General features: G+C 42.1%; 1 protein-coding gene across 2 annotated transcripts in view; it reads right to left on the bottom strand.

The window, feature by feature from the left end:
- The window catches only part of HEATR6 (HEAT repeat containing 6), a 62,083-nt gene that overhangs the window by 24,152 nt on the left and 11,666 nt on the right, over positions 1-26,265 (bottom strand). For both annotated transcript variants that reach the window (XM_066609373.1, XM_066609380.1), the window contains 8 exons: positions 23,165-23,279; positions 18,354-18,455; positions 16,197-16,334; positions 11,870-12,141; positions 11,055-11,232; positions 10,741-10,947; positions 4,423-4,522; positions 3,920-4,278 (listed from right to left, as the gene is read on the bottom strand). In XM_066609373.1, the coding sequence (XP_066465470.1) occupies positions 3,920-4,278; positions 4,423-4,522; positions 10,741-10,947; positions 11,055-11,232; positions 11,870-12,141; positions 16,197-16,334; positions 18,354-18,455; positions 23,165-23,279 (1,471 nt within the window). The remainder of the gene's footprint in view (positions 1-3,919; positions 4,279-4,422; positions 4,523-10,740; positions 10,948-11,054; positions 11,233-11,869; positions 12,142-16,196; positions 16,335-18,353; positions 18,456-23,164; positions 23,280-26,265) is intronic.

Raw genomic sequence — 26,265 nt, forward strand, 5'->3', positions numbered from 1 at the left:
TCATCTCATACATTAATTATTAAATTACAATTCCAATCTAATGCTTCATAAGGCCTCCGGAACACTAGTTGTGAGTGTGAGTAGCACTCAAGAGGCTGAGGTGCTGGGGCTTGGCCTGGACGAGCTGAGTGTTGGCAGCGTAGTCACTGCGCTCCGTGTCGAACCCAGCTAACAGCAACTATAATACAGCTTTACGCTCACCTGCAGTGCCCCGAGGCAATCTCCGTGTCTCTCCTCTGCAACGCTGTCCCGACGCCGAGCCTCCCACTCTCAATCGCGGCGCCTGGACGACTTCTTCCTGCCAACAGAGGCACCGCGTACTCTTGCAGACAGTCTACCGGCCTCTACCGACTCACTGCCGGAGAGCAGGTAGGAGGAGAATATCGGCTCTGACCGGGACCCAGCTGACTGTTCCTCGCCGGACCAGACGATGCAGGGACAGGTGAGTGAGGGCCCCAGCTCCCCATCTCAGAGCCAAACAGGGGGGGGGGCGCGGGGGGGGGGGGGGGAAAGAGACAGAATTCCCGCTCCCATACCTCTACCAAAATGGCGGCAACCACCTCAGCCCAGAGAGAGAGCCCCTCTCCTTCAGCTAGCCCACTTAAAAAGCGCAGCAGAACTGATGGAGATGACCCCCTTAATAACCAATCAGCTTCACTGAATACCCTTGTAGCTTCCTTACCATCGTCTTCTCAGCTAGCATCAGAAGCCTTCATTAAGGACATGGTGGTCACTTTAAGTGACTCCTTTAAAGCGAGCTTTATGACACTCAATTCTTCTCTTAATACTATTGAAGCCATTGGGAATAGAGTATCTCACACAGAGAACAAAATGGGAGAAATCACGCAATCCCACAATGTTCTGATCGACGCGCATTACGACTTGGTAGAAGTAATGCAGCTCAAAACTAAACTTGCGGATATAGAAGATAGAAACAGATGCAACAATATAAAATTCCGTGGAATTCTCGAATCTGTCATAACACCTGAAATTTCTAACTACAGATGACCACACTTCTCCCAGACGCTACTCCGCAAGATTTAATCATCGACAGAGCGCACAGACTCCCCAGACCAAAGTTCATATCCGACTCTACCCCAAGAGACATTATAGCTAGAATTCACTTTTATCACACAAAAGCAGCTTTAATGACAGCAGCTCGCAAATTAAACCAGCTTCCTGCTCCCTACTCTGATATACGCCTCTATGCAGATCTATCGCAGGTCACTATGAATGAAAGGAAAAAAATTCTTGCCAGTCACTGCAGCTTTGCGACAAGCTAAAATCCCCTACGGATGGGGTTTTCCAACTAAAATTATAATCCGGAAAGACACCACCCACGTCCTTCAAAAGCCTGAAGAGGCCAACTTTCTACCTAGATCCTGGGGCGGTGGCTATTCTGGCTCCACAAAGCTCTCAATCATCCTAAAGGAAACCAAGAAAGCAACCTCAAAACTGGACCCAAACTTGATATATCATGCGTAACTTAAGCTTTTACAACCTTTTAGGTGGTTTTGGACCACTCTCCATCAGGCGAACTTTACCGTTCCCATCTTATTTACCAGGCCTGAGTAGCCTGTTCAACTACTGTGTTTTACCCATTCTTCTCAAGCCTTGCTAAAACAGAAATATTGTTTTTCTTTCTTTTGTGCTTTCCTTATAAAAGATTCGTACCTCCCTACGGTATTACGATATTGTAATTCCATTTTCACGTAATTGTTGGATAACATATATCCCTTTTGCACTGTAGGAGATGTATTGTTTCCGGTTGAGGTTTCCTTATTTAATTTTGTCCTGCCAAGATTTTCAGTTTCCACATGTTTTCAAATCTGATCACACTTCACTACGATGTCAGTTAAAATACTGTCCCTAAATGTCAATGGGCTAAATTCGCCATATAAGAGGTCATCTCTATGGAGGGAAGCTTTGTCTATGGATGCCGAAATTATTTGCGCTCAGGAGACCCACTTCGCTTTCGCAGCCTGTCCGAATTTTTCCCACAAAAATTTTTTTCAAAAATCTTAATGGCATGCTCTTCCAAAAAGCAAGTCGGGGTTTTAATAGCCTTTAAAAAAAACTCTACACAAATAGACATTACTTCTCAAGAAGCAGATACTTGATTCCAACAGGCTTTCTTAACTTTAAGCCTTTTACACTTGTCAATCTATATATGTCCCAAACAATGCTCAATTACGCTTTTTAAATAAGATCATCAAAAAAATAAGGAAATGTGAAGTAGGTATTCCTTAAAAATCCCTATTGAAACCTTAGAATTTTTCATTCCCAATCTACACTTGAAGCCCTGGCTTAAACTGGGCCTAAGATATACATCAGATCTTTTTTCATCAACCAGGCTTTTCGGGCCCTGACAACTAGATTTTATCTTACAAACTCGAATATCTACAAATATATTCAAATACCCTCCTTTTTGCACTGTTATCATCTAAAGGATCTTAAGATCCCAGTGATAATCCACTCATTCTTAGACTCCCCGCAGGCTAAAATATATACCTGGCTATCCTATGACTTTTTTTCAGGCAATTTGAGACCATCCGGGTAATGCCACTTCATAAATTGGGGCAGGGACATTGGGCAAAACATATCCACTGACCAATGGCTTGGGGCCTTTAGGTGGGCTGGGAAATCCTCACATGGAACTAAACTTGATTGAAACCCATTTAAAAATTCTAACCCACTTGGTACTACACCCCCTCCGTGTTGGCTAGAAGGAGCTTGACCGATAGCAACAGATGCTGGACAAACTGTAAAAGGCAAGGCTCCCTCCTTCATGTTTTTTGGTCGTGTGCCCTCCTGGTCCCCTTCTGGAGGGATGTTTACAATCTTATTCATAAGGTCTCAGGCTTCAACCTCCCTTTTACCCCTGATGTAGCCTTACTGTTTCGGACTACGGAAAAAAAATCCACCCTCCTTTGAAACAATTGATAAGCCATATATTATTGATGGCCAAGTCCCTGATAGCCAGAAAATGGAAAACTGAAACAATCCCGACCATACAAGAACTCACTCGCCTGGTATCGGAGCATAGTGTATATGAAAAGATTAAAGCCCTCAGAAACAATGATATTTTAAGATGCTCCATTTCCTTGTTAACTCAGAAATCTTGGTGGACCTTACGTTATTGCTCTTAAGGTTCCCTGTTTTTCAAATTTAATGACCTATCCATCTTGTCCCCCCCCTTCCCCCTCCCTTCCTTACCCTCATCTACCTATCCAAATCTCTGATGATAATATTGATCATTTTCTTTTCTTGCATATATTGAATGCTGGGTGATGTTCTCTATGTGCACTAGATTTCTGTGTCTAGAACAAGTATTATATGTTTAGGATGTTGAGAAACTCTTTTATACAAACAATACGTATCTTTGCTCTGTAACATACCCCTGCATAAAATCAATTAAAAACCTTTTCTTTTTTTTTCTTTTCTTATAAACAATAAGAGGCTGAGGCGCAACTTACATCAGATGAACACCAGTCCGTGTGCTGTACAATTAACAAACACGCACATTGTTTCACAGATGAGAAATAGGACATGTCTGTGCTTGCCAGACGGGAATAAAACATGCCGTGAGTTTTCACGTGGACCATCAGTCCATGTGCAAAATAAAAATCTCAATGTGCATACCCCTAAGTGGCCTATAATGGAGCCGTGTGCTGTCAGTGCATTAACATGAATAGCCCCATCTCTCCAGGACTGCGCATTAGTAGCTGCAATTCTGGCACAGAGATCTCTATAGTACAGAAGTGTGCATCTTGCAGCTGCTTATTATGGAACTAAACATTTCAGCAGGTGTACATTTAAACGGAGCAAAACAGCAATACAAGAATTCTTTAGCAATAAAATCTATATGCTTCATTTCAACAAATACTGGTTTACCAGACGTAACATTTAGAAACCACACCTGCAATGCTTCAAGTCGTACAGGAGAGGGTTCATACTGAAGAACAGATGTGGAACTGACATCACTATCAGAACACGAGTCTTCTCGTGGATTAACTACCAAGGAGATGCACAATCGTATTAGCCAGCAAGACTCAGACTGCAGCTGGTCAGAATGAAGGCTCACTCTCCCTTCTTGCTCCTGAGCAGCCTCTTTCCTCCACCATTCTGGATCACTGAGCCGAGTAATTGTTGCAGGTCCAGCATTTGGCAACAGTGCAACAACTGGTTGTTGTAAAAGAACTTGCACTTCAGGTAAAGGTGTCTGAGCGGACACAATAGCACCGAGTAGTGTAAGGCTGGAGACGCGAACATTCACATCTAGAAAATATAAAAATGCTATGAGATGTATATGCAGGTCTTTGTTTTACATGAAGTCAGTGCCGCTAAATATGAAATAAATGTTACTTGCTCATCAGACTAAAACCACCAATTAAATAGCAGAGACTTTAAAGATGTACAAACCTTTATTACGAATGTAAGGTTTAATATGGTTCCAAACTCTAGTGAGTAGGCCAGCTTTCAACCGATGATATGGTGCATTGGACACCAAATTTGCAAGGCACTGCCAAAGAAGAAAAAAAAAAGGCGTAAAACATTACGTCAGACTGTTGGCGTGTCCAAGCAAACATAGGGAGCTTAATCTAAAGCTGAATGTCCACGAACCATCCGCAATTCAAGCTGCCCATAGGGAGACATGGGCGTCCGCAGGATAATTAAAGCGTGCAGATTTGTTTTGCAGAAACCCGGAAATGATGCTGCATTTTTAAAATCAAGACCAACTAGCAAAGTGGATGAGATTTTGCAAAAAAATCTCCTTCCCATACGGCAGACAGTCCGCTGCGGACAAACTACGTGCAGACCGATATGCGGCCCGGAATTTAAATCTGCAACAAGTCAATTTTAGTGCCGTTTCCGCTGGCATCTCTCTTTTCTCTATGGAGATAAATTTCCACAGTAGCATAAAGCCGCTTTAAATCCCGTGCCAAACTTCCACTGCTAAAATCTCGTGGAATTTCAGTGCATTCCCACTGCAGACATTCTGCAAGACTTCTGCCCCGCGTGAACCCAGCTAAAGCAGGATTACAAATGAAAGGTCATGCCTTTATATAGATAACATTGGAACCACCATTCACAATAGGTGATGACACAAGCTCCCCCCTCCTGCACAGTCTCCCATAGAAGTCAATGGGTCAGTTGCAGTCCATTGTGTGAATTGCTCATCAGGCTGCTGTAAAGCATCTTTAAATGTTGTTAACTGTAGCTCAGTCAAGATTGCACCCATCTTAATGATGTGCAGAATATAGAATTCCACAGGTCAGGAAAAGAGAAAAGTTGAACATGTTTCACTATCTGGTTTTAATTTAAAAAAAAAAAAAAAAATAGGCGATACATTCCATTTAAGTAGAGTCGTGACATAACATACTTGTTTATATGCAGTACAATTGTGCAGTTTTATACATACTAGTTTGACGCGATGTTCGCTACACGAACATAAAATGAACTGTCGGGCCGAGGATTCGGCATGAACCGATCACCTTCCATGGCTTGGTCTCCATGTTTTTGGGACACAGCAATAGTCAAACTGGTGTTTTGGCCAAAACACGTAAGCTAACACCTGTATTTATCAGTGTTTTTTGCATGCAGTGTGCTATAGATGCTGGGGAAGCCCAGGATGCTCTGCTAGTGTGGCGCCCTGGGCGACCCAGGCAATCCACTGCTTTGCCAGTAGGGGTTGTATTCCTGTATGGAGTGGCGCACTTATCTATGGCTAGCATCTTTGGTATCATTTCATATGTGCGGACTAACTAAAGTCGGATTCTAAACTGTACTTCCACTGCAAACATCCAACTGCGCTCCTTAGGTTCTGTAGAGTGAGAGTTATGAGTTTAAAGGCAACAGAGCAGAGGAGAACATTATTTTGGAGTGAATCCCATCCAAGGATTCCATATAAAAATGTTTGCTATAGCTGATGAGAATTTACTTCTTTGACCATGAGAAGAACAGCAGCTCTCCACTTTATAGTCAGGGCAAGTTTAGCCGCTAACATGAAGTGGCAAATCTATTTTAGAAACTGGAGGGAAATATTCAATCATCAATAAAGATAGTTTTGGTCTTTTAGGTATTTTGCAGTCTGTTACATTTTGCAGAGTTTTAAATATTTCTTTCCAATAAGTATGTATTCGCAGACAGTCCGAGAATAAATGGTATAAGGTCCCCTCCTGTCCACACTCTCCAGCATCTGTCGCCAATCTAGAGGGAGTGTAGTACCACCTAGTTAATAGCTTGTAGTGCATTTGAAGATTTGCACTTAGTATGGATTTGTTTACCCACTGAAATCCCGATGTTCTAGGTTCAGTTCTAACTATGGACAATATCTGCATGGAGGCTCTATGTTCTCATTGTGTTTATTCTTCTTTCTTCTCAAGCATAGTAGCTTAGTCATTACCACTGCTGGTGTGGTGGTTCAGTTGTTAACACTGCTGACCTGCAGTGCTGAAGTTGTAGGTTCAAATGTGGCAAACAGTGATGGCTGTATGGAGTTTTTCAAAATAGATGTTGACCTTGAGACTGAAACCTAGGACCACCAAACATCTGCCTCCCATTGAGTACAAGGAAATAAAAGATAAATCTGTATTCCATTTATGAAACTGGAAACAAAAACCACAGCAGTCTAAGCTTTTGATCCAGTGTGTAAGGAAGAAAAAATGATTATAGGTAAATCTAAATCTACCTTTCCCCCCTCGTCTCCACGACAGCACACCCAAGACGTACCAACTAAAATCAGGGTGGGACCACAGCCGACAGGACCTTGCGTCCAAAGGCTAAATCCTTATATGCCTGAATATCTAACCTATAGTGTTTGATAAATGTGTGGATTCTTCCACATCGCCGCTTTACATATTTGTTCTATGGAAGCAGAGGCCCGTTCTGCCCAAAAAGTGAACATTGCCCTAGCAGAGTGAGCTTTGAGTCCCTCTGATATTGTTTTATCTAGTATTGCGTACGCTTCAGTGATGGCTAGTCGGATCCACCTAGCAATGGAGCTTTTGGCTGCCTTCTTCCACTTATGTCCAAAGAACTGGACAGACAGACTCCTGTCCAGTCTCCACTGACCTGTGGAACGGATGTAGTGTAGCATGTCTCTCCGGATGTCAAGACACTGAAACTTCTGCTTGATTGTTTTTTTTGAGTTGTTACAAAGAGAGGGGATTATTAGGTCTTGGGACCTATGATAGGATGATGCTACCTTAGGTATGAATGTGGGGTCCAGTTCAAAGATTTTACTTTTAGTGATGCCACAAAATGGTTGGCTAGTGATCCATCTCACCTTGGATGACCTAGTATCATAAAATGTGCTATGGGCCACTACCTGTACCCTTAACATGCTGGGAGAGAGGCCCATTTCTAGGCCGTCCTGAAGAAACTAAGATTGAGGGTACGTCTGTGGATGTGAACGTGAAAAATTTCCCTCCATACCAGGATGCAAATTTCCTCCATATCTTGTGGTACATGCTATTAGTTATTGCTTTCCTGCTGGAGAGAAGTGTTTGCATCACCTTCTCTGAGAAGACCCCATTTATCAGCATGGTCTTCTCAGATGGAGGCTGGCTATGTTCGGGCACGTAAGGGGACCCTGCGTTAGAAGATTTGGATGAGTCAACAAGTGTACTGGCTCCTGCCAACTCAGGCTTTTCAATAAGCCACACCAACTTCTTCTGGGCCAGATCACTAAAATTAGTGTGCATTTTTTGTCTTAAAACTTTTTGCAGTACCCTTAGAATCCGGGGGATTGGAGGGAAAGCATAGGCTAACCCCTGACCCCAGTTTTGTGCTAGAGCATCTACTGCTACTGGGTGGTCCCTTGGGTTTCTGGTAAAACAACCTCTCCACTTTGTGGTTCTTTCTTGAGGTGAATAGATCTATGTATGGTATTCCACATTTGCTTGTCAGGACCCCGAAGGCATCCTGGGAGAGAGGGACCATTCCCCTGGGTCCAAGGGCTGGCGGCTGAGGAAATCCACCATTATATTTAGAGCTCCCTTCAAGCGGGTCGCCGAGAGACAGGGCATGGTGCACTGTCCAATGGAAATTTTTTTTGTAAAATCTTTGTAGGGAGGGGTGTCTTGTATCTATCTCCCTGGGGTCGGGTGTAGGTCACTGTCGTAATATTGTCCAACAGTATCTTCAGATGTTCCCTGAAGTTTGATGATTGACTGATTTTCTAAGAACAAGTCTCTTGAAGATAAATAGTTCCCCCATCTGGGCCACGGCATCTGTTGTGATTTGCACTACTAGATCTTGTATCCAGTGTACTCCCTCTGACAAGGTTACCGTAGACAGCCACACACAGAGATGTTTTCACTGCATTCCCTATCGTCATTTTCCTGTCTAGGGTAGATTGCTTTATGTCCCAGACCAAGAAGATGGTTTCCTTAAGTACCCTTGTGTGGGACTGGACCCAGGCTTCTGCTGGGATACAAGATGTTAAATTTCCTTAGGAGGGACATAGCAGATCTAATGGAACAGACCCTCTGCCTCAGGGAGCCCCTGATTTGAAATTGTAGGTCCTACACCTTTTTTTGTAGAGAGGAAGGGATGATATTCCACAGAATCCAGCAGGATCCCTAGAAAGGATGTTTTTGGCTGGGGATGGTGTCATATTTCTCCAAATTGATCACCTAACATAGAGGTTGGAAAAGCTGGATGGTTGTTTTTAAGTGGATCATCAAGTGTTCTATTGTTTTGGCTACCACTAAAATTACATCCAGATAGGATTGATCACTACCTTAGATTGGCTGTCAGCGCCGCCAGGACCCTTGTGAAGACACAGGGTGCTGAAGATATACCGAATGGTAAACACGTAAATTGGAAGTGGCGTACCTTCCTCCCCCCCCCCCCTCCATGGGTAATGCAAACCTGAGGAATCTCTGGGACTCTGGATGAATTGACACATAGAAGTGGGAATCTTTTAAATCTATTGATGCCATAAATGCTCCCTTTTATCATCAATTTTACTGTGGAGTTAACAGTCTCCACTTTGAACCTCTGATCTCTTATTGAAGTGTTAGTGGCTTCAGGTTTATATAATCATCTGGCTAGAGCTGCCATGTGAACAGACAGTTTGTTTCAGCAGAAGCATCCGCTAGGAACCTAGTTGCCGCTCATGCCACTAAAATTTGCTCTCATGGGGTTTTATTTTGTATGTGTATTTCCTACTGACCTAGCCAGACATTGAGTATTCTGGCTACACAGGTGGTTGCCACACCAGGCCTAAACAGGCTCAGGCCACCTCCCATTTTTTTTTTTAGGAAGCTCTTAACTTTCCGATCTATTGGATCCTTTAGCTGTGTGGCGTTTTCAAGAGGTAGAGATGTTTACTTGGCTACTTTTGCCACTAATACATATACCTTGGGCATGGCTGCCCAGTCAGTGCAATCTTCCTCCGCAAAGGGGTAGCGCCTTTTAATATCTTTAAAGAAAAAAAAAAGAGCCCGCTTCCGGTTTGCTCCACTCCTTTATCAGTTTCTGGATGTTGCCGTGAACCAGGAAACTATGCCTGTGCCACTCGCCCAGCCCTCCAAACTTTCTCGTATGGTTCTAGGTTTTCGGGCTCTTACCTATTGAGGGTAGCCCTGACTAACTCACTTATATCCTCTGGATTGAAGAGGGGTTTTTTTCTTTTTTTTTTAAGTCCTAATTGTCATCTAAGGACTCATTTAAATTTACATCCTCTTCAATGTCCAAAAATGTCAAGCTTTTTTTGTTTAATTAATCATCCGATCTACTTGGCCTTCTCACCTGTTTCTGAACATAGGACAGACTGTGGAGTGTTCGTTGATACTAGTGCTTAGCGAACTTAGTCTCTAACCAATAGCCGAATATCTTCCATAAAGCCTCCAGATTCCTTAACCCGTTAATGACGCGGCCCCCCTTCCCCTCTCCTTTAAAAAAATCATAACTCCTTTATTTATCCATCGACGTCGCTGTATGAGAGCTTGTTTTTTGTGGGAGAAGTTGTATTTTTCAATGGTGCTATTTAATGTACCATATAATGTACTGAAAAAAAATTCTACGTGGAGTAAAATGGAAAAAAAAACAAACCCGACATTCCGCCATTTTTCAGTGCGTCTTGTTTCTACGGCGCAGAAGCCACAACAAAAACGACATAACTTTATTCTATGGGTCAGTACGATTGCTATGACCAAACTTGTATAGTTTTTTTTCACTGTACTATTTTTTTTTCAAGGACATTTAATTGTTTTGCAATGATTTTCTGCCACCATCTTCTGCGCGCAATAATTTTTTTATTTTTCCGTTGACGTAGTTGAGCGAGGGCTTATTTTTTGCGGTATGTCCTGTAGTTTCCGTTAGTACCAATTCAGAATACATAGGACTTTTTGATCGCTTTTTATTGCGTTTTTTTCTGGGAGACAGGGCAACTGAAAAAGTGCATTTCTACCATTTTTTTTCCCCTCGGACGATGTTCACCGTGCGGGGTAGATAATGCACTAATGGGGGCGTAGGGGACCCCGGAACATCACTCGGGGGATTTAAATGCCGCTTCTGTGTGTTACTGTCCTATTAGGAGTAGGCAATCTCAGGTGTGCTGTCGTGGAGAAAAAGGAAAAAAAAAAAAAAAAGGGTTTTTGCCAGAATGACCCTTTAAAAATTCACTTAAAGCTAAGATTATACATACAGTGGCTTACAGGTACTTTAACTATGGCCAGTATAGAACAAGTTAATGTGTTCATGTTGCAGTACCAAGAGAATAAAACCTACCTTAATTATTTGCGTTAACGTTTGTGCTGAAGACTCTGCTACCACTGCTAGCAACAGGCATCTGTGCAGCTCCTGTATACTTGAAGCAAGTGTGACAGAAAAAGGAGTGAAGGCTCTTTTATGGTTATTTGCATCATCAGCAACCGAAAGGAATTGTTTTGAACCATCGAGAATAGCAGACAGGACTTGAAGGGCACATGCACGGGTCTAACGAAAATTTGATATGGAGAAAAAATAAATAAATAGCTTCACAGAACCGAAAACACCTATTTACTCTTTCCATAACATTGCGCCAAAAGCAAAATGACACATACCTTTGGAGAATAATCTTTAAGCACAACTGTCATCAAAGACACAGATTGTGGACTTCCTATTCCGGGCATATCTGGAACAAAAGCTGACCAATAGCCATAAAGAACTTTCTTTTCAATTGACTTTATTGTAGACAAAAAGCAGGATAATGCTCCTTGACGAACTTTGGCTTGGAAAGACCTTAAAAGAAATGTAAGAAAATGGCAAGTAGATAATACATAAACACGCAGACGAGTAATTTTACATCTACTCGTTAAATAGTTATATTGCTGTATAATCCATATTTTTACATTCTATAAGTTTATGGACACCCCCTCCTACTTCTTAAGTTCAGATGTCTTAGGCATGTGATAGAGCAGGGAATTTAAAAATATATAAAGTCACTGCACATGACAGTGTGCATGAGATATGCTGTCATGCGCAGTGCACAATCGCTGCTATACGCAGGAATAGCCAGTTCATTGCCAGCTCCCATGGCAGTAAACACTGCGTGATTCATGCAGTGTTGTACGCATACGGCTGTAGGAATGAGGCCTAACTGCTATTATTGTGAAAAGGAAGCATCTAGAGAAATATCTCCTCAAACATAAAGCAGTAGACTATACAAACTCACAGTAAGTGAGGCCTTTGATGCTAAAGAGTCTGCCTGGAAAAATTCTCAGCAGCAGAAAGAATCATGTGTCTCTTAGTTATCTTTAGTCAAATGAAAAAAAAAAAAAAAAGACTGACTTCATTGAAAACGAGTTTGGCAATATTTTGAATTATCCACATAACGCCTAATTTAAAAAAAACAAAAAAAAACAAAACACTTCCTAACCTTGTTTTACTCTGCAAACCTCCTTCTGCATCTGAATATTCAGAGTCGCTGCTATATAATTTCTTAAATCTTGCAGGCGGCGAAGTTGTAGGACCTTTGCCAACAGATTTTACTGGTGATGTTTGGGGACCCAAGTAAACACTTGAATTTGCTTCTCCCGCATCCATTGTCAGATTTTGCAGTGCAGGGGCGAGGTTATCTGTCAATTCATTCTCTCTCTCGTCTCCCTGTTGGCCTTTCTTCTGTTTACCTCTAGATTTCTTCTTTCGATTCTGCATTCACACAAAATCACACAACATCCAATGTTAACAAGTTTAGGCTCACAATATTTTCCTCTCCAAGTGACCACATCACTTTTACTTACTTAACCCTTTCCAATCCACTGTCTGACCTCTGAAGACATTATCCTTTAAGGCTGTACAGCTCCGATGTTGGAAGACATCCGTCGGGGTTCTCTTATTTTATATTGCCAGCCCCTATTCAACGTGTCACTTCACGCAGTACTAGCTTTAGCCAGCATATAGCGCCATTGTATAATGGCAGAAAAAGAGTAAGCCCCCCCTAGGAAAATCAGGATACAAATTGGATTGGAAAGGGTTAAGGCTCCTGTCCTCGGGCGATGATTCGCTGGCGGTAAATCGCCGGCGAATCACGCCATCTGAAGCTTTCCATAGCGTTGCTATGGAAAGCGCAGCCCCCCTGTCCACGAGCGGAGAATGATTGTGATTCTCCGCTCGTGGACAGCAATTCGCAGCATGCTGCAAATTGCCGCAATTCTCCGTGGTCAGCCTATCTGTTAGATAGGTTGACAGCGGAGATCCGTCTGTCAACTCCTGCTCCCGGGTGGCGATCCATGGGATACTGCAAGCCCATAGACAGGCAGCCTTAAGTAAATGCACAAATTAAACAAACAAACAAAAACAAACAAATAAAACACCTGTGTCTTTTCTCCATTACACACTAATGTACTAATCCTGTCTAATATTTAAGCTGTGAAAACGCACACTAAACAGTCTCAAAGTGTGCCAAATTTATCACAGTAGCTCATGGCATATAATACATTTGGCGCATCTTAAAAACCTTTAGGTTAATTTTACTCCACCTATTGGTTCTTTTTTCACCAGAACTCTGTGATAAAACATAAAATGTGACAATATGCATCAACCATTCACCACAGTTAATGTGTGTGTGTGAACAGCACATGAGCACCACAATTGGCTGCAGCGGTCACATGAGCAAGGAACTTGATGTAGTTGCTTCCTACATTAGACTGCGCTGGAATGGAGGCAATGTGAGAGGGCGAATTATTACTTTTTTATATTATGCACAATTCAATACCCTGGGGCACTTTTTCTTCAAGATCAGAAAACTCCTTAAGTTATGCCCTCTTATTAAGCTACATCCCCTTCTTGAGTGAGAAGCGAAAAAGGATCCAAGACTAAGTAAATATGGTGCCACTTTTTTGGCATGAATTCTGCCACATTTAGTTTAGAAAATCTTTCGCTAGTGCTTTAATTTTTTCTATAGTTATGTTGGGTTATTGGGTAAGTGTAAATAGAAAAAAAATAGTGTTTGTTACTTACCGAAAAATCACTTTCTCGTTCACTGAGGGACACAGAAGATATTGAGTATAGTTTAGAAAAAAAATGTTAGTCTCTCCTACTACCGGTAGCTATACCTCTTCTGGAGGAACTGAGCTATTTAGTTTATATGTAAACTGTAGGAGAGAACAAACTCATGAAGTTGAGCAATACAGACTAAGTAGAAAACAAACCGTTCTAGGGAAAAAAAAAATTAGGCCAAATTGAGAGACCACCAGCAGTAGTAGTAACAACAACAGGATGAGTGCGGTGTCCCCCAATGAATGTGACGAGAAAGAAATTTTACAGGAAGTAGCAAATCCTGTTTTCTCGTCAGCATCATACACAGCAGACCTTGGGACATTCTAGAACAGTACCCAAGGAGCTAGTATGAGAAAAAGTTTTCATGATTAGCCTGTTCCCAATGGGCGCTAGTAAGAGATAGGTCCACTGGCGGCTAGCAAGTAATGCATTTTGTACAACAGAATAATGAAGGCTGTGCGTGTTCCAGTCAAAAAAAAAAAACAATGCAAAAAAGACAGAGGAAAATACTGCATGCTTTGCAGTTTGCTACCATCAAAAAAGTCAAACTACTATCCTAGGTGAACCAGAGGAGGAAAAAAAAAAAAAAAAAAAAGTTCCATATTAAAGCTCTCCAAAATAGAATGACATGCTCTGGACAGGGCTGCTCGACAGTCAATACCGGCCCTCCATTTGCCTGCTGTTGAATGCAGGAATTCAGGAGAGTTTTAGGGCTCATGTCCACGGGCAAAAGAAGAATTAAAATCCGCAGCAGATTTTAACTCTTCTCCTGCACGCGGATCCACACCCCATAGGGATGCATTGACCACCCGCGGGGTAGATAAATACCCGCGGATGGTCAATAAAAGTGATTTAAAAAAAAAAATGGAGCATGAAAAAATCTGGACCACGCTCCAGATTTTACTCACCCGCTCCGTTTCTTCTCTTCGCCTCGGCGCCATCTTCTCTCAGTCGCGGCCGGATCATTTTGCTTCGGGACGGCGCATGCGCGGGGCACGTCACCGACGTCATCCTGCGCATCCGCCGGGCCGAAGAAAGAAGATCCGGCCGCGACGCAGAGAAGATGACGCCGCATCGAAGGAAGTATCCGGAGCGTGCGAGAGGTGAGTTTATTCTGATTTATTCTTATTTTCAGCGCTCATGTCCGCGGGGCAGGAGGGACCCGCTGCAGATTCTCCATGGAGAATCCGTAGCGGGCCCGATTTTCCCCGTGGACATGAGGCCTTAAGGTGGTATTAAGCTCGGTACCATACACTGAATGCCGTAGATATGGCCATAGCCATTTTTTTGTGATCTCAAAAGGGAGTAAGTATCTAAATGAATGCACCCTGTCCATTAGAAACCAATAGTTGCCAGGGAAAACCGAGTGATGATTTTCTAACATGCGCTAAGGACCTATCCGAAATAATTGTCCTAACACCATATGCCTGACACCCTGACTTTATGTAGAAAGGTTGTACACTAAGAGCCTACAGTGAAAGAATTATGCAGAGGCTATTCTTTAGCCTTGTAAAGGGAAAATGTAGAGCATAAACACTTAACATGCTGTCAATTTTAACACTTGTACAGGTGAAAAATGCGACCCAAAGCTTATAGAAGAAATGCAAAAGAGGAATACAGGGCAATGCACTCGATCAGTTCCCATTAGTCCCCATGTAAACACTTCAAATGTTTTGTTTGCTTTGTCCTGATGGAATCTGTTAGTTTCAGCAATAAAACGTATGTGTCCAATATGGAGCCATGTTATGGCTGTCTGAATGCATCCTAATAAAGACACTCTAGACCTACTTCCCTCTAAGAGAACAGACAGCCAAACATTTGTGTCTTTACTTTGTATTGTCCTCCACTTAGATCAGCATGTAAGATCGCAAATAAAGCCTGTATAAGGCCACTCTCATAAGGGGCATTCCGGACAAAAATCCCATGAACGAGAGAAAGCTGCAACCAAGTCACAGCTACATCTTTCGTTTCCTCGTTTGTTCACATGGCTGGGCTGCAGCATACATATGCTGCAGCCCGGAATTCCATGGGCCAGGGGAGAGCCCTTATAGCTGCCAGCAAGGGGAGGGAGAGGGACTTTAGCAACGCGAGCCACTGCTAAACTCCCTCCCCCTTACCTTTTCTGATGGCTCTCACAGGCTTCCATAGGAGTCTATGGGAACAGCTGGTGTATTTCAGCAAAAGATGGAGAAGGAGAAGCTCTATACTTTTCGGCTGCGTGTAAAACAAATGCATTGAAATCCAATGCTTCAAATGATCACGATTTTCGGCCAGCATTTTATTGCAGCAAAATATTGCGATAAAACGCGTGTGTGAAAGAGGCCCAAGGCTCATATTACATTGTACGATTCTCGTCTGCATAAGGAAACAAGCTGGTGACGTCGTCATCATCATCATCATCCCGTTCTCATTTAGAGAGGCAGATTCATAGTTAACTACTTAAACGAGAATCGTTCAATTCTCGTTCCGTTTAAACACTTCAGTTTCCACAGAACGAAATCATCGTTCAGTGTTTCACATAGTGAATGTGAACAAGGCCCACGGTTCTCATTCATCAGTCATTGGCTCACATTTAGACTGAACATTTATTGTTCACTTTCGTTCGTTTAAATAGTATAAACCGTAGCCGTTCCATCTAAAAACACCCCAACAAGTATTTTTTTTCTAAGCTTTATGGGTTGAGGTGCTCAGTAAGAATTTCTTACCCAAGTCTGTTGAACTAATGCGGATTCACTTTGCTCTGGTTTCAAAGGTGATCTTCCATCGTACTGAGGCAGAGGTAATGGATATAGAACTGAAGACATTTCTATATTGAGTCCAGGAAGTCCATGAAACATATATTTCTACAATAAACAATTAAAGAGTTAACCTGCAAGGACTATGCAATACAAGTTGCACATTACTACAATGCATACCACTGTAGGGCTGACTAAGTTAGAATTGTATAGTTACAATTCTGACAGCGTATTTAAAATCCCCTCCCCCCCCCCCCCCCCCCACGATAAGCTCACAGGGAACTGTGCAGGTGTCATGGCAGCCGGGGGCCTTCTGAAAGAAGAAAAAAAAAAAACCAAGAACACCAGAAATGCACTTTCGGTCACCCTGTATCCCAGAAAAAAAATAAATCATACATATTCCAAAATGGTACCAATGTTAACTACAGGACCTCTCGCAAAAAATGAGCCCTCTTACAACTATGTCGGTGGAAAAATTAAAAAGTTATTGTGCGCAGAAAATGCAGAAGAATGTAAAAAAATTAAATGTCATTGAAAAAAACAAAGTAGTATAGCAAAAAAAACTATACAAGTTTGGCATCGTAGTAATCGTACTGACCCATAGAATAAGGTTATCATATTTTTGTGACAGTTTTTGCGTTGTAGAAAACAAGACGCACCAAAAGATGGAAGTTTTTTTTTTATTTTACTCCACTTCGAATTTTTAAAAAGTTTTTCAATACATTATATGGTACATTAAATAGTACCATTAAATAATACAACTCCTCCCGCAAAAAACAAGCCCTCATACAGGGACGCGGTGAGATCGGGGAAGCCGTGCAGGTGTCATGGCAGCCGGAGGCCTTCTGAAAGGCCCCAGGGCTGCCTTAGGAGACTGCCTATCAAGCCATCCCCGTGGAGTAGCTTGATAAACTACCTGTCAAATCGCAGTATGACCTAATGCTATAGCATCAAAATAAACCAAAAATACGTGTTTGTTATCGCTGCGCCAAAGTAGTTCATTATATTCCCCGCACGGTGAATGTGGTACAAAGAAATAAATAAAGAACGCCAGAAATGCACTTTTTTGGTCACCTTCTCTCCAAGAAAAAAATGGAATAAAAAACGATCAAAATTTCAATTATATGCGAAAATGGTACCAACGGAAACGACAGGACGTACTGCACAAAATGAGCCCTCACATAACTATGTTGACGGAAAAATAAAAAGGTTATTGTGCGCAGAAAATGGACACAAAAAATAATTTAAAAAAATTAAATCTTTAAAAAAAAAATAAAAAATTAAAAATCCAAGTAGTACAACAAAAAAATAAAAAATAAAAAAAAGTTTGGTATTCTAGTAATCATATTGACCCATAGAATAAAGTTATCAGGTAATTTTTGTTGCAGTTTGTGCGCCGTAGAAACAGGACGCAACAAAAGATGGTGGAATGTCGTTTTTTCCCATTTCTCTCCACTTAGATTTTTTTTTTTAAAGTTATTCAGTACATTATATTGTACAATAAATAGTATGTCAATGGATAAATAAAGGAGTTACGATTTTTTAAAAAGCGAGGAGGAAAAAACGAAAATTGAAAAAAGCAAAAAAGCTGTCACTAAGGAGTTAAAATAGCCACTTGCTGCTTTATTAAATCAGTCATAGACTGATAAACATTATAATAATCTTTATTTGTATAGCGCCAACATATTCCGCAGCGCTTACATAGACAGGGGGGAATACAGAAAGACAAAAGTACAAAAATTACAGAACCACAGTTACATAGTAATCAATTGATGAAAACAATAGGGGTGAGGGTCCTGCTCCACAGAGCTTATATACTACAAGTAATGGGGTGATACAGAAGGTAAAGGGGCTGGAGATGTGCACTGTATGGCGAGGTGGAGAGTGAGGGATTCTATACACAGACAATGGTCAGACATTTAGCTGTGTGACGGCAGAAAATAGCAAGAACAAATGCCTATCAACATGCTAGATTGTTGATTGGTGCCTGTTAATGGGCAGAAAGTCTACCCACGTAAAACCACTATTCTACTACTAGAAGAACAAAGTGCTCTAATAAATGTTGGGAAAAAAAGTGCACATAATGGTCTAATATTCTAACTATTGCCAGAAGCGAACATGTTATACCTTTAACACAGCAAGCAGCGATCCAAGTTGATCCGTTTCCGCCAAGATCATTTTGCAACCGTTCAAAATAGACTGTATGCCTTTCAAAGCATTTTGGAACAACTGAAAAGAGATCAAGATAAGTTAATGTGTAATTGCAGAAAATACACATATCAAGTAATACACAGAATTGTTCTCATCAGTTTTGAAGTAAATGTAACTCAATATATAAAAATAGTATTCAGATCTATTAAAAGGGGTTTTTCATGTAAATTATACATCTTTAAATCCAGCTCCCGACATAAAAACAATAGCTAGCCATATACTCACCTCTCCTGCCTCCTGTTGTGTCCTGTGCTGGCACTCTGTCCTGCTCCTGCAGTTTGTGTAAAGGCTGCAGTCCCACCCAGTTTACGGGATGTCACAGGCACTGCAGCCAAAAGAGCCCACGGCTCGATCGCCGAGCTCTGTTATTGACTGCAACACCTGTGTCGTCCCATAAACCGGGTGGAGAAGCCTGTAAATGTGACGTCAGAGGGGAGACCCAGAGAGGCAGTGCAGAACACAGTAGGAACGGGAAGAGGCAAGTATAAGCCCATTTGTTTTACGGCAGGGGAGCTGGATTTCATGTACATCATACATCTTGGAAAAGCCCTTCAAAGAGTCTGTTGGGACAGCTACTGTATATGAATACTTGTGCACAGGACTGACTCCAGCTGTACGTAGGCACCTGCTGGTAAATCACATACACATAGTCCCGTCTGTCTGTCTAGCACTGCACTGCTATAAAATGATCATGCTGGTAGTTTTCAGCTTCCTCTTCTTGTCCATCACTGAGGCGGACGATTAGGGGGGACACCAAGAGCAGTATTCAAGAAATTACAAATTTTGGAATATGGCACATTTGCAGTTTTGGGGCCTTTTGCCACCCCACTTACCACCTTTCTAAAAGCAAGCAGGGCTTGGTAAAAAAGGGGCAGGACCTCACTATAATTTACACCAGAGACTGGCATTATAGCCACAGTAGCTCTAAGCTAGCAATACAGACTTGCTAGATTTATACCAAGTTTATAAAGTGTGTGCCTCTTAATAAACTTTGTGCACTTCACCTCTCAGGCACCTTTTACTTATACTGGTATATAAAATGGGAGCCTAAGTAGATCCCCTTAACTATTTAAACCAGGGGTGCAAAGCGTTTCCTGGTCTCGGGGCCACATTGCCATACTGAACCACCTTCAAGGGCCGCAAGAGTTTTCCCATCTGTGTAAGTACTGTGTTTCCCCAAAAATAAGACACTGTGCCCTTTTCTGGAAAAAAAAATAATATAAGTGTTATTTTCGGAGGGCTTATACTCACCTGGTCCGCGGCGTCCGGATGGTGTCCTGTGGCGGTGCGGCGTCCTCCTCTTCGAACAGCTGTCTTCTGCTAGTGACAGGGCTTTGAATACCCCACCTCCAGCAAAGCGAGCGCTGTGATTGGCTTATCGAGCGCCGGCAGCCAATCACACCCGGCGCTTGATGAGCCAATCACAGCCATTCAGAGAGGTCATTCACTGAATGGCTGTGATTAGCTGCCGGTGCTCCATTAGCCAATCGCAGTGCTCGCTTTGCTGGAGGCGGAGTATTTAAAGCCCAGTCACCAGCAGATGATCAGCTGTGAGACGAGGACGCCGCACCACTGCAGTGCCGAAGACCATCGGGACGCTGCGGACCAGGTGAGTATTGTTTTTTTTTTTCCACGGGCACATTAGCTAAGTCCTATTTTTGGGGAAGGCCTTATATTTCAAGCCTTCCCAGAAAACCCGAGAGGTCTTACTATTGGGGTGGGACCCATTTGCGGGGAAACACTGTATATGCTATAATCATTCTCCTAGAAGTGGAACTTACTTAGACTTGAGGTCACCTTTCTTTTCCTCCCCTCGTCACTACTGGTCAAAAGTTTTGAAACACTTCAATTTTTTCCCACTTAGACCTAGTGCCCACGGCCGTGACAGGCTCTGCAAGTGGACTTCTGCAGCAGAGTCCATCACGGCGCCCCCCCTAGAGACCCCATACCCACCTCCGGATCCGCTGCCCGACGTCCTGCATCCCGTGCACGCCCACACCGTCACATGACGCGCCAGCCGCGTCATATGACGCGGGCGTTGGTGGGCGGGGAAGCGTTTTCACGCCATCTTCCGCTGTGCTACAGCAGAAGATAGCGTGATGGATGGCTTCCATTGACTGCCGCGTATGCCCGCGGCAAATAGAACATGCCACGGGTGATTACGGGCTCTTTCACAGGGCAGAATTCCGCACCGTGAGCATTGTGCTATTAAGTACAATAGAACCTAATAGCTGCGGGGCAACGCCGCGGATTTCCGCCACGTGATACGTGGTGGAAATCCCCCTGTGGGAATTAGGCCTTATTTTTGACATTCACACAGTTCAAGTCCAGCAAATAACGTAAAATGGTTCAAAGCTTTAGAAACATAAAAATATGAAATTTTAACCTGAAAAAACACAATAGTCTGAATTTATGATTTTAACCAAAGAGTTGAAGGTCCAATGAATCAAAATGTAACATTATTATGCAAGGTTTTTGTACCCTGACAACTACATGAAAGCATGGGTCCTGAGTGTATGACACTAACTGTCAAACATGGAGAAAGCGTGATCTGGGGCCCCTTTTGCTCAATACAGAATTGGCAACTTGCACAGGGTGACTAATAATCTGGATAAAAAAGGGCTACCCACTGCATTTTGATATGCTACATGTACAATACCCTCTGGTCTACGTCTAAAACATATTTCTAGGTTATGTCAGAACTACTTAACACAACAAGAAGTAGCTGGTAGCCTTCAAAAGAATGGAATGGCCTGCACAGTCTCCAGATTTACATCTCATTGAGCCAGTTTGGGATGAGCTGGACAGAAAGTAAAGCAGTTGTTGAAAGACTGCCTCGATTGTGTAAAGCTAGTTTGAAGACTCAAAAATCTAGATTTAGTTTGGTGAAACAAAAGTTAATCTATTTTTATTCATCTTGTATATTTGTTCTATGCTTTCATTTTAAAGTACATTTGAGACATAAAACTGTAAATAAATATCAAAAACTGAAAAAGCTGAGGTGGTCTAAAACTTTTAACCGGTAATGTACATGCAGCTTTTTTGTATAATAAATGAACCCCTTAGTGACCAAACTTTTTTTGCCCCCCCCATCCCTCATTTTCATTTTTTTGCATCCCACCTTTTAAAAAAAATCATAACTCCTTTGTTTATCCACCAACATCGCTGTATGAGGGCTTGTTTTTTTGCAGGAGTTGTTGTAGTTTTCAATGTCACTATTTAATGTACCATATAATGTACTGAAAAACGTTAAAAAAAAAATCTAAGTCGAGAGACATGGGAAAAAAAACCAAAAAACAAGATTCCGCTATCTCTCAGTGCGTCTTGCTTCTACGGCGCACAAACTGCAACAAAAATGACATGACAACTTTATTCTATGTGTCAGTACGATTACTACGATACCAAGCTTGTATAGCTTTTTTTTGCTGTACTACAATTTTAATAATTATTTTGTTTTTAAATTATTTTTTGCAAGAGCGCTTCTCTGATCGCTCTTGCAGTATGATGTAATGCTATATCATTACATCATACTGCATTATGACAGGCAGCCTATCAAGCCAGCCAACGGGAATGGCTTGATAGGCATTATGCCATGACAGCCCTGGGGCCTTTCAGAAGGACCCCGGCTGCCATGACACCCGCACGGTTCTATCAATCTCAGATTTGACAGCGGCATTTAAAGGGTTAAGAGCACCAATCGGCCGCACGCCCAAACAGGGCTGTTGCTCACAGGTGTCAGCTGTAATAAACAGTTGACACCCGTGATGTATGGAGGGAGATAGCGGCGCTATCTCGCTCCATAAACGTCCTGCACTGGTAGTACGTAAAAACACAATAGGGTGGTCATTAGGGGTTAATAAATGGAATGGGCGGACAAAAATACCCAGAGAGGTGATCAAAATTAGGATTTAGTTTAGAGAAAAAAAAAAAAAAAAAAGGACGGCTGAGGAGTTACCTAATAACCATGTATAAATATATCAGGGGACAATACAGAGATCTCTCTCATCATCTTTCATACCCAGGACTATGAATGTAACAAGGGGGCATCCTAGAGTAAAAAAGGTTTTTGCACAAACATAGAAGGGGGTTCTTTACTGTAAGAGCAGTGAGACTATGAAACTCTCTGCCTCAGGACATGGGGATGGCAAATTCGATAAGCATTCAAGGAGGGGCCTGGATGATTTTCTTGAGCAATACAATATTATAGGTTATGATCATTAATAACTTCAAAAACGTTGTTGGTCCGGGGGATTATTCTGATTGCCAGATTGGAGTCAGGAAGGAATTATTTTCCTTACATGGGGATAATTGGTTTCTACCTCACTGTTTTTTTTTGCCTTCCTCTGGATCAACATTGTTGGGGGTGGGGTTTATAAACTGGATGGCCATGTCTTTTTACATATTAGATTACATCAATCCCTCCTCAAACAGATTGTGTGGGTCCAGCCAAAAGAGTGAATGCTGGCTAATCTAAGCTAGGAACTCCATAGTCTTTTCCAAAGTTTTATTTTGTATTCCTAACTGCTTTATTCAAGTGGATCCATATATTGAAATTACAAATAGAGTCGTAATTAAACCAGAAAGTTATCTGTACACGACTATCCATCTAGTAGTTCCATTCCTCTGCCACAATATTATAAACACGCAGGTTGTTTTCTTCTGTTGTACTCATATTTTCAATTCTTACCATTTTGCTACTGACTAGTTGACCTGTTTCTTTCACTTACAGTGCATATTGATATTTCATCCACTATGTTAAATCTTGTGGCTTGGAGGACGGCAAGAAAAATTTTAAAACAGGTAATTCGGTATGGTTCTTCTAAGTAAGGTTCTCCAGGCATACTAGAAAGAAAAAAAAAAAAAAAAAAAGTTTATAATGAGAGATGAGCGAGCATGCTCGGTAAAGGCAGATACTCAAGCGAGCATCGCTCTTCTTATGTAACTGCATACTCGTCTGAGAAAATGCGGCTCCCCCCGCCGTTGCTCGTACGAGTATGCAGTTACAAAAGAAGAGCGATGCTCGCTCAAGTTATCTGCCTTTACCGAGCGTGCTCGCTTATCTCTATTTATAACATACTTTTTCCTGATAGCAAAACCATGTGTGCAAATCTATCGTTATTTCAAACAGCAGCGGCGGCATCATGCTGGGATTTCAAATGACCAAAATTACCCATATTCTTCAATGGATTTTTATAAAGGTACTGAAAAGACTGGACTAATAATTCCAATATGTAAAAAATTGGTTGGTAGTATACATCATTTCTACTAATTGAGTTTCTGCCAATTGACAAGTTACACTTTGTATTATCTCTACAATTAAACAGCTTTAAAAGGCCATGGACAACTTTGGAAGGTAACTTTTTTCATTAAAATTCATATTTTAACCGACTTTGAATGGTGGATAGCCAGAAACCTTACCAGAATGATTGATTAGGCTTCAGACAATTTGAGTTCTTTCAGGCTTTTCACTCCATTCCAAACAAGGAGATTTTTTGTCTACAGCAAATTAAGCATTATGTATTAACTCGTACAGAAAATAGACAAAATCTGGATGAACTACCTTTGAACTACTTATCTTTGAAAGCCTTTATAAAAACACAAATGCCAGGGGCCCTGGAATAATTGCCAAATTATATTCTAACTTTATAACACCCAAGGACAAACTCCCCTACATGAGGAGATGGGAAAGGGACCTAGGTGAAGAACTGCCAATTTCTGAGTGGCATAAAATCGCAACATCAACTGCAAAACTCTATTAATGTATCAATAACAGAAGCGGGTTATAAACTTCTTATGCGTTGGTATGTTGTTCCTAAAAGAATCTCATGCATGTTTCCAGGGACGTCAGGCCTATGTTTTAGGGGATGCGGAGGGGAGGGAACCTTCATATAAATCTGGTGGAACTGCCCTAGCACCACAGGCTCTGGATTCAGGTATACACCCTTATATATTCCATTACTAATATTGTGTTACAAAAATCGTCCTGGGAAGCTTTACTGGGCAAACGTATTCCCAACATCCCCAAACACACTCATAAATGGATATCTTATTGTTTTCTAGCTGCACGTATAGCAATCACTCGCTCCTGGAGAAAAAGACAAATGATTTCTTACCGATAATTCCTTTTCCATGAGTCAATAATGACAGCACACATGGAGGTTGCCCCGCCTGTGTTCGCTGGGACAGGAAAAAGGAGAGTTCTCTCTCCTCCCACTATCTATCTCCAGTGACTTTAAATCAGACTACTGTCTGGGGAACTTTACGCCCAAAGGCCAGTTCCCTACTAGAATGGAGGTCTAGCCTGTGGTGTTTTGAAAACATATAAATGCTCGACTAAGTTGCTGCCCTGCAAATTTGTTCTACTGAAGCCCCACTGCGTTCAGCCCAAGACGAAGCGAAAGCCCTGGTGGAGTGGGCTCTCATTCCCTCTGGAGCCAAAAGACCCCTGGCCCTGTAGGTCTTCTGGATTGCTAACTGCCTCTGCTGCAACCCTGGAATTGAAGAAAAAAAAATCTTCCGACTTACGAAAAGACTGAGAGGCTTGTAAGTAGGCCTTGACTGCTCTACGTACATCCAAATTATGTAGCTGCTGCTCGCTCTTATTTTTTAAATTTTGGTAGAAAGAAGGTAACATTATCTTTTGTCCCATGTGAAAAGGAGAAATGACCTTTGGTGGTTCTAAAGACTATGTGGTCTTCTAAAATTCTCAGGTAAGGTTCTATGCAAGATAGTGACTGCAACTTGCCAATTCTTCTTGCGGCTGTAATGGCAATCAAGAAGGTGACTTTAATGGATACATTTTTCAGGGAAATCTGTTGAATGTGTTCGAAAGGAGAGACCTTCCAGTGCAGCGTTAAGATCCCACATGGGCGTGAACCCCCTCACAAATGGTTTTATCCTATCAGCTCCTTTTATCTAGCCCTGCCTGAAGAAAATCCAAAACCTTTAAATAATCTGGGTTATCTGTTTCCGGAATACTTGGCTTACACCATGCAAAAAATTTTCACCATACTTTGGAATAGATCTTTGAGGTAACATCCATACGGCTTTTTAATAGAGTGTCAATCACCTTATGGGAGAGCCCCTGATTTCTCAGCCTTTGCCTTTCAGTAACCAGGCTGTCAGTTTTAACCAGTGGACTTTTTGAAAGAACACTGGGACAACATATCCTCCCTGGGAGGCAGCGCTATGGGGGATTGTATCGCCAAGGAGTTCAGCACTGGATATCAAGGTCTTTGTGGTCAAGCTAGAGCAAAGAAAATCACCATAACCCAACTGTTTTGTTTTTTCTGCAGACACCTGGATATTAATGAGAGAGGGGGGGGGGGAAACCGTATGCCAGAGACATCTCCCACTCCTGGGATAGCGCATCTAGCGCCACTGGGTGATCTGTGGGATCTAGCGAGAAGTCCTGGCATTTGAAATTTCCTCTGGTCGTGAATAAATCTGTGGTTGACCCTACTGGGCCGTGAGGTGGTGGAATACTTCCGTGTTTAGAGCCCAATTTCCGGGATCCACCCTTTCCCTGCTTAGGAAGTCCTCTACGTAGTTTAACGATCCTTTTAGGTGGACTTCTGATAATGATGCCGTGTTGCCTTCCGTCCACAACAGGATACTTTGCGCCATACGCTTTAAGTGGGGGTGCTGGGTGCCTCCCTGGTGACGGATAAAAGATATGGCTATTATGTTATCAGACAACACTTTCACGTGTTTCCCTCGTAACAAATCTCCAGACCTAATTAGGGCTTCCTAGAGTGCCCTGAGCTCTCTGAAATTAGATGAGCGGGCACTGGTGAATTTTGACCAGGAACCTTGTAAGGCCCTGCCC

This window comes from Eleutherodactylus coqui, chromosome 1, assembly GCF_035609145.1.
Source record: "Eleutherodactylus coqui strain aEleCoq1 chromosome 1, aEleCoq1.hap1, whole genome shotgun sequence".
In the NCBI taxonomy this organism is placed as follows: Eukaryota; Metazoa; Chordata; class Amphibia; order Anura; family Eleutherodactylidae; genus Eleutherodactylus; species Eleutherodactylus coqui.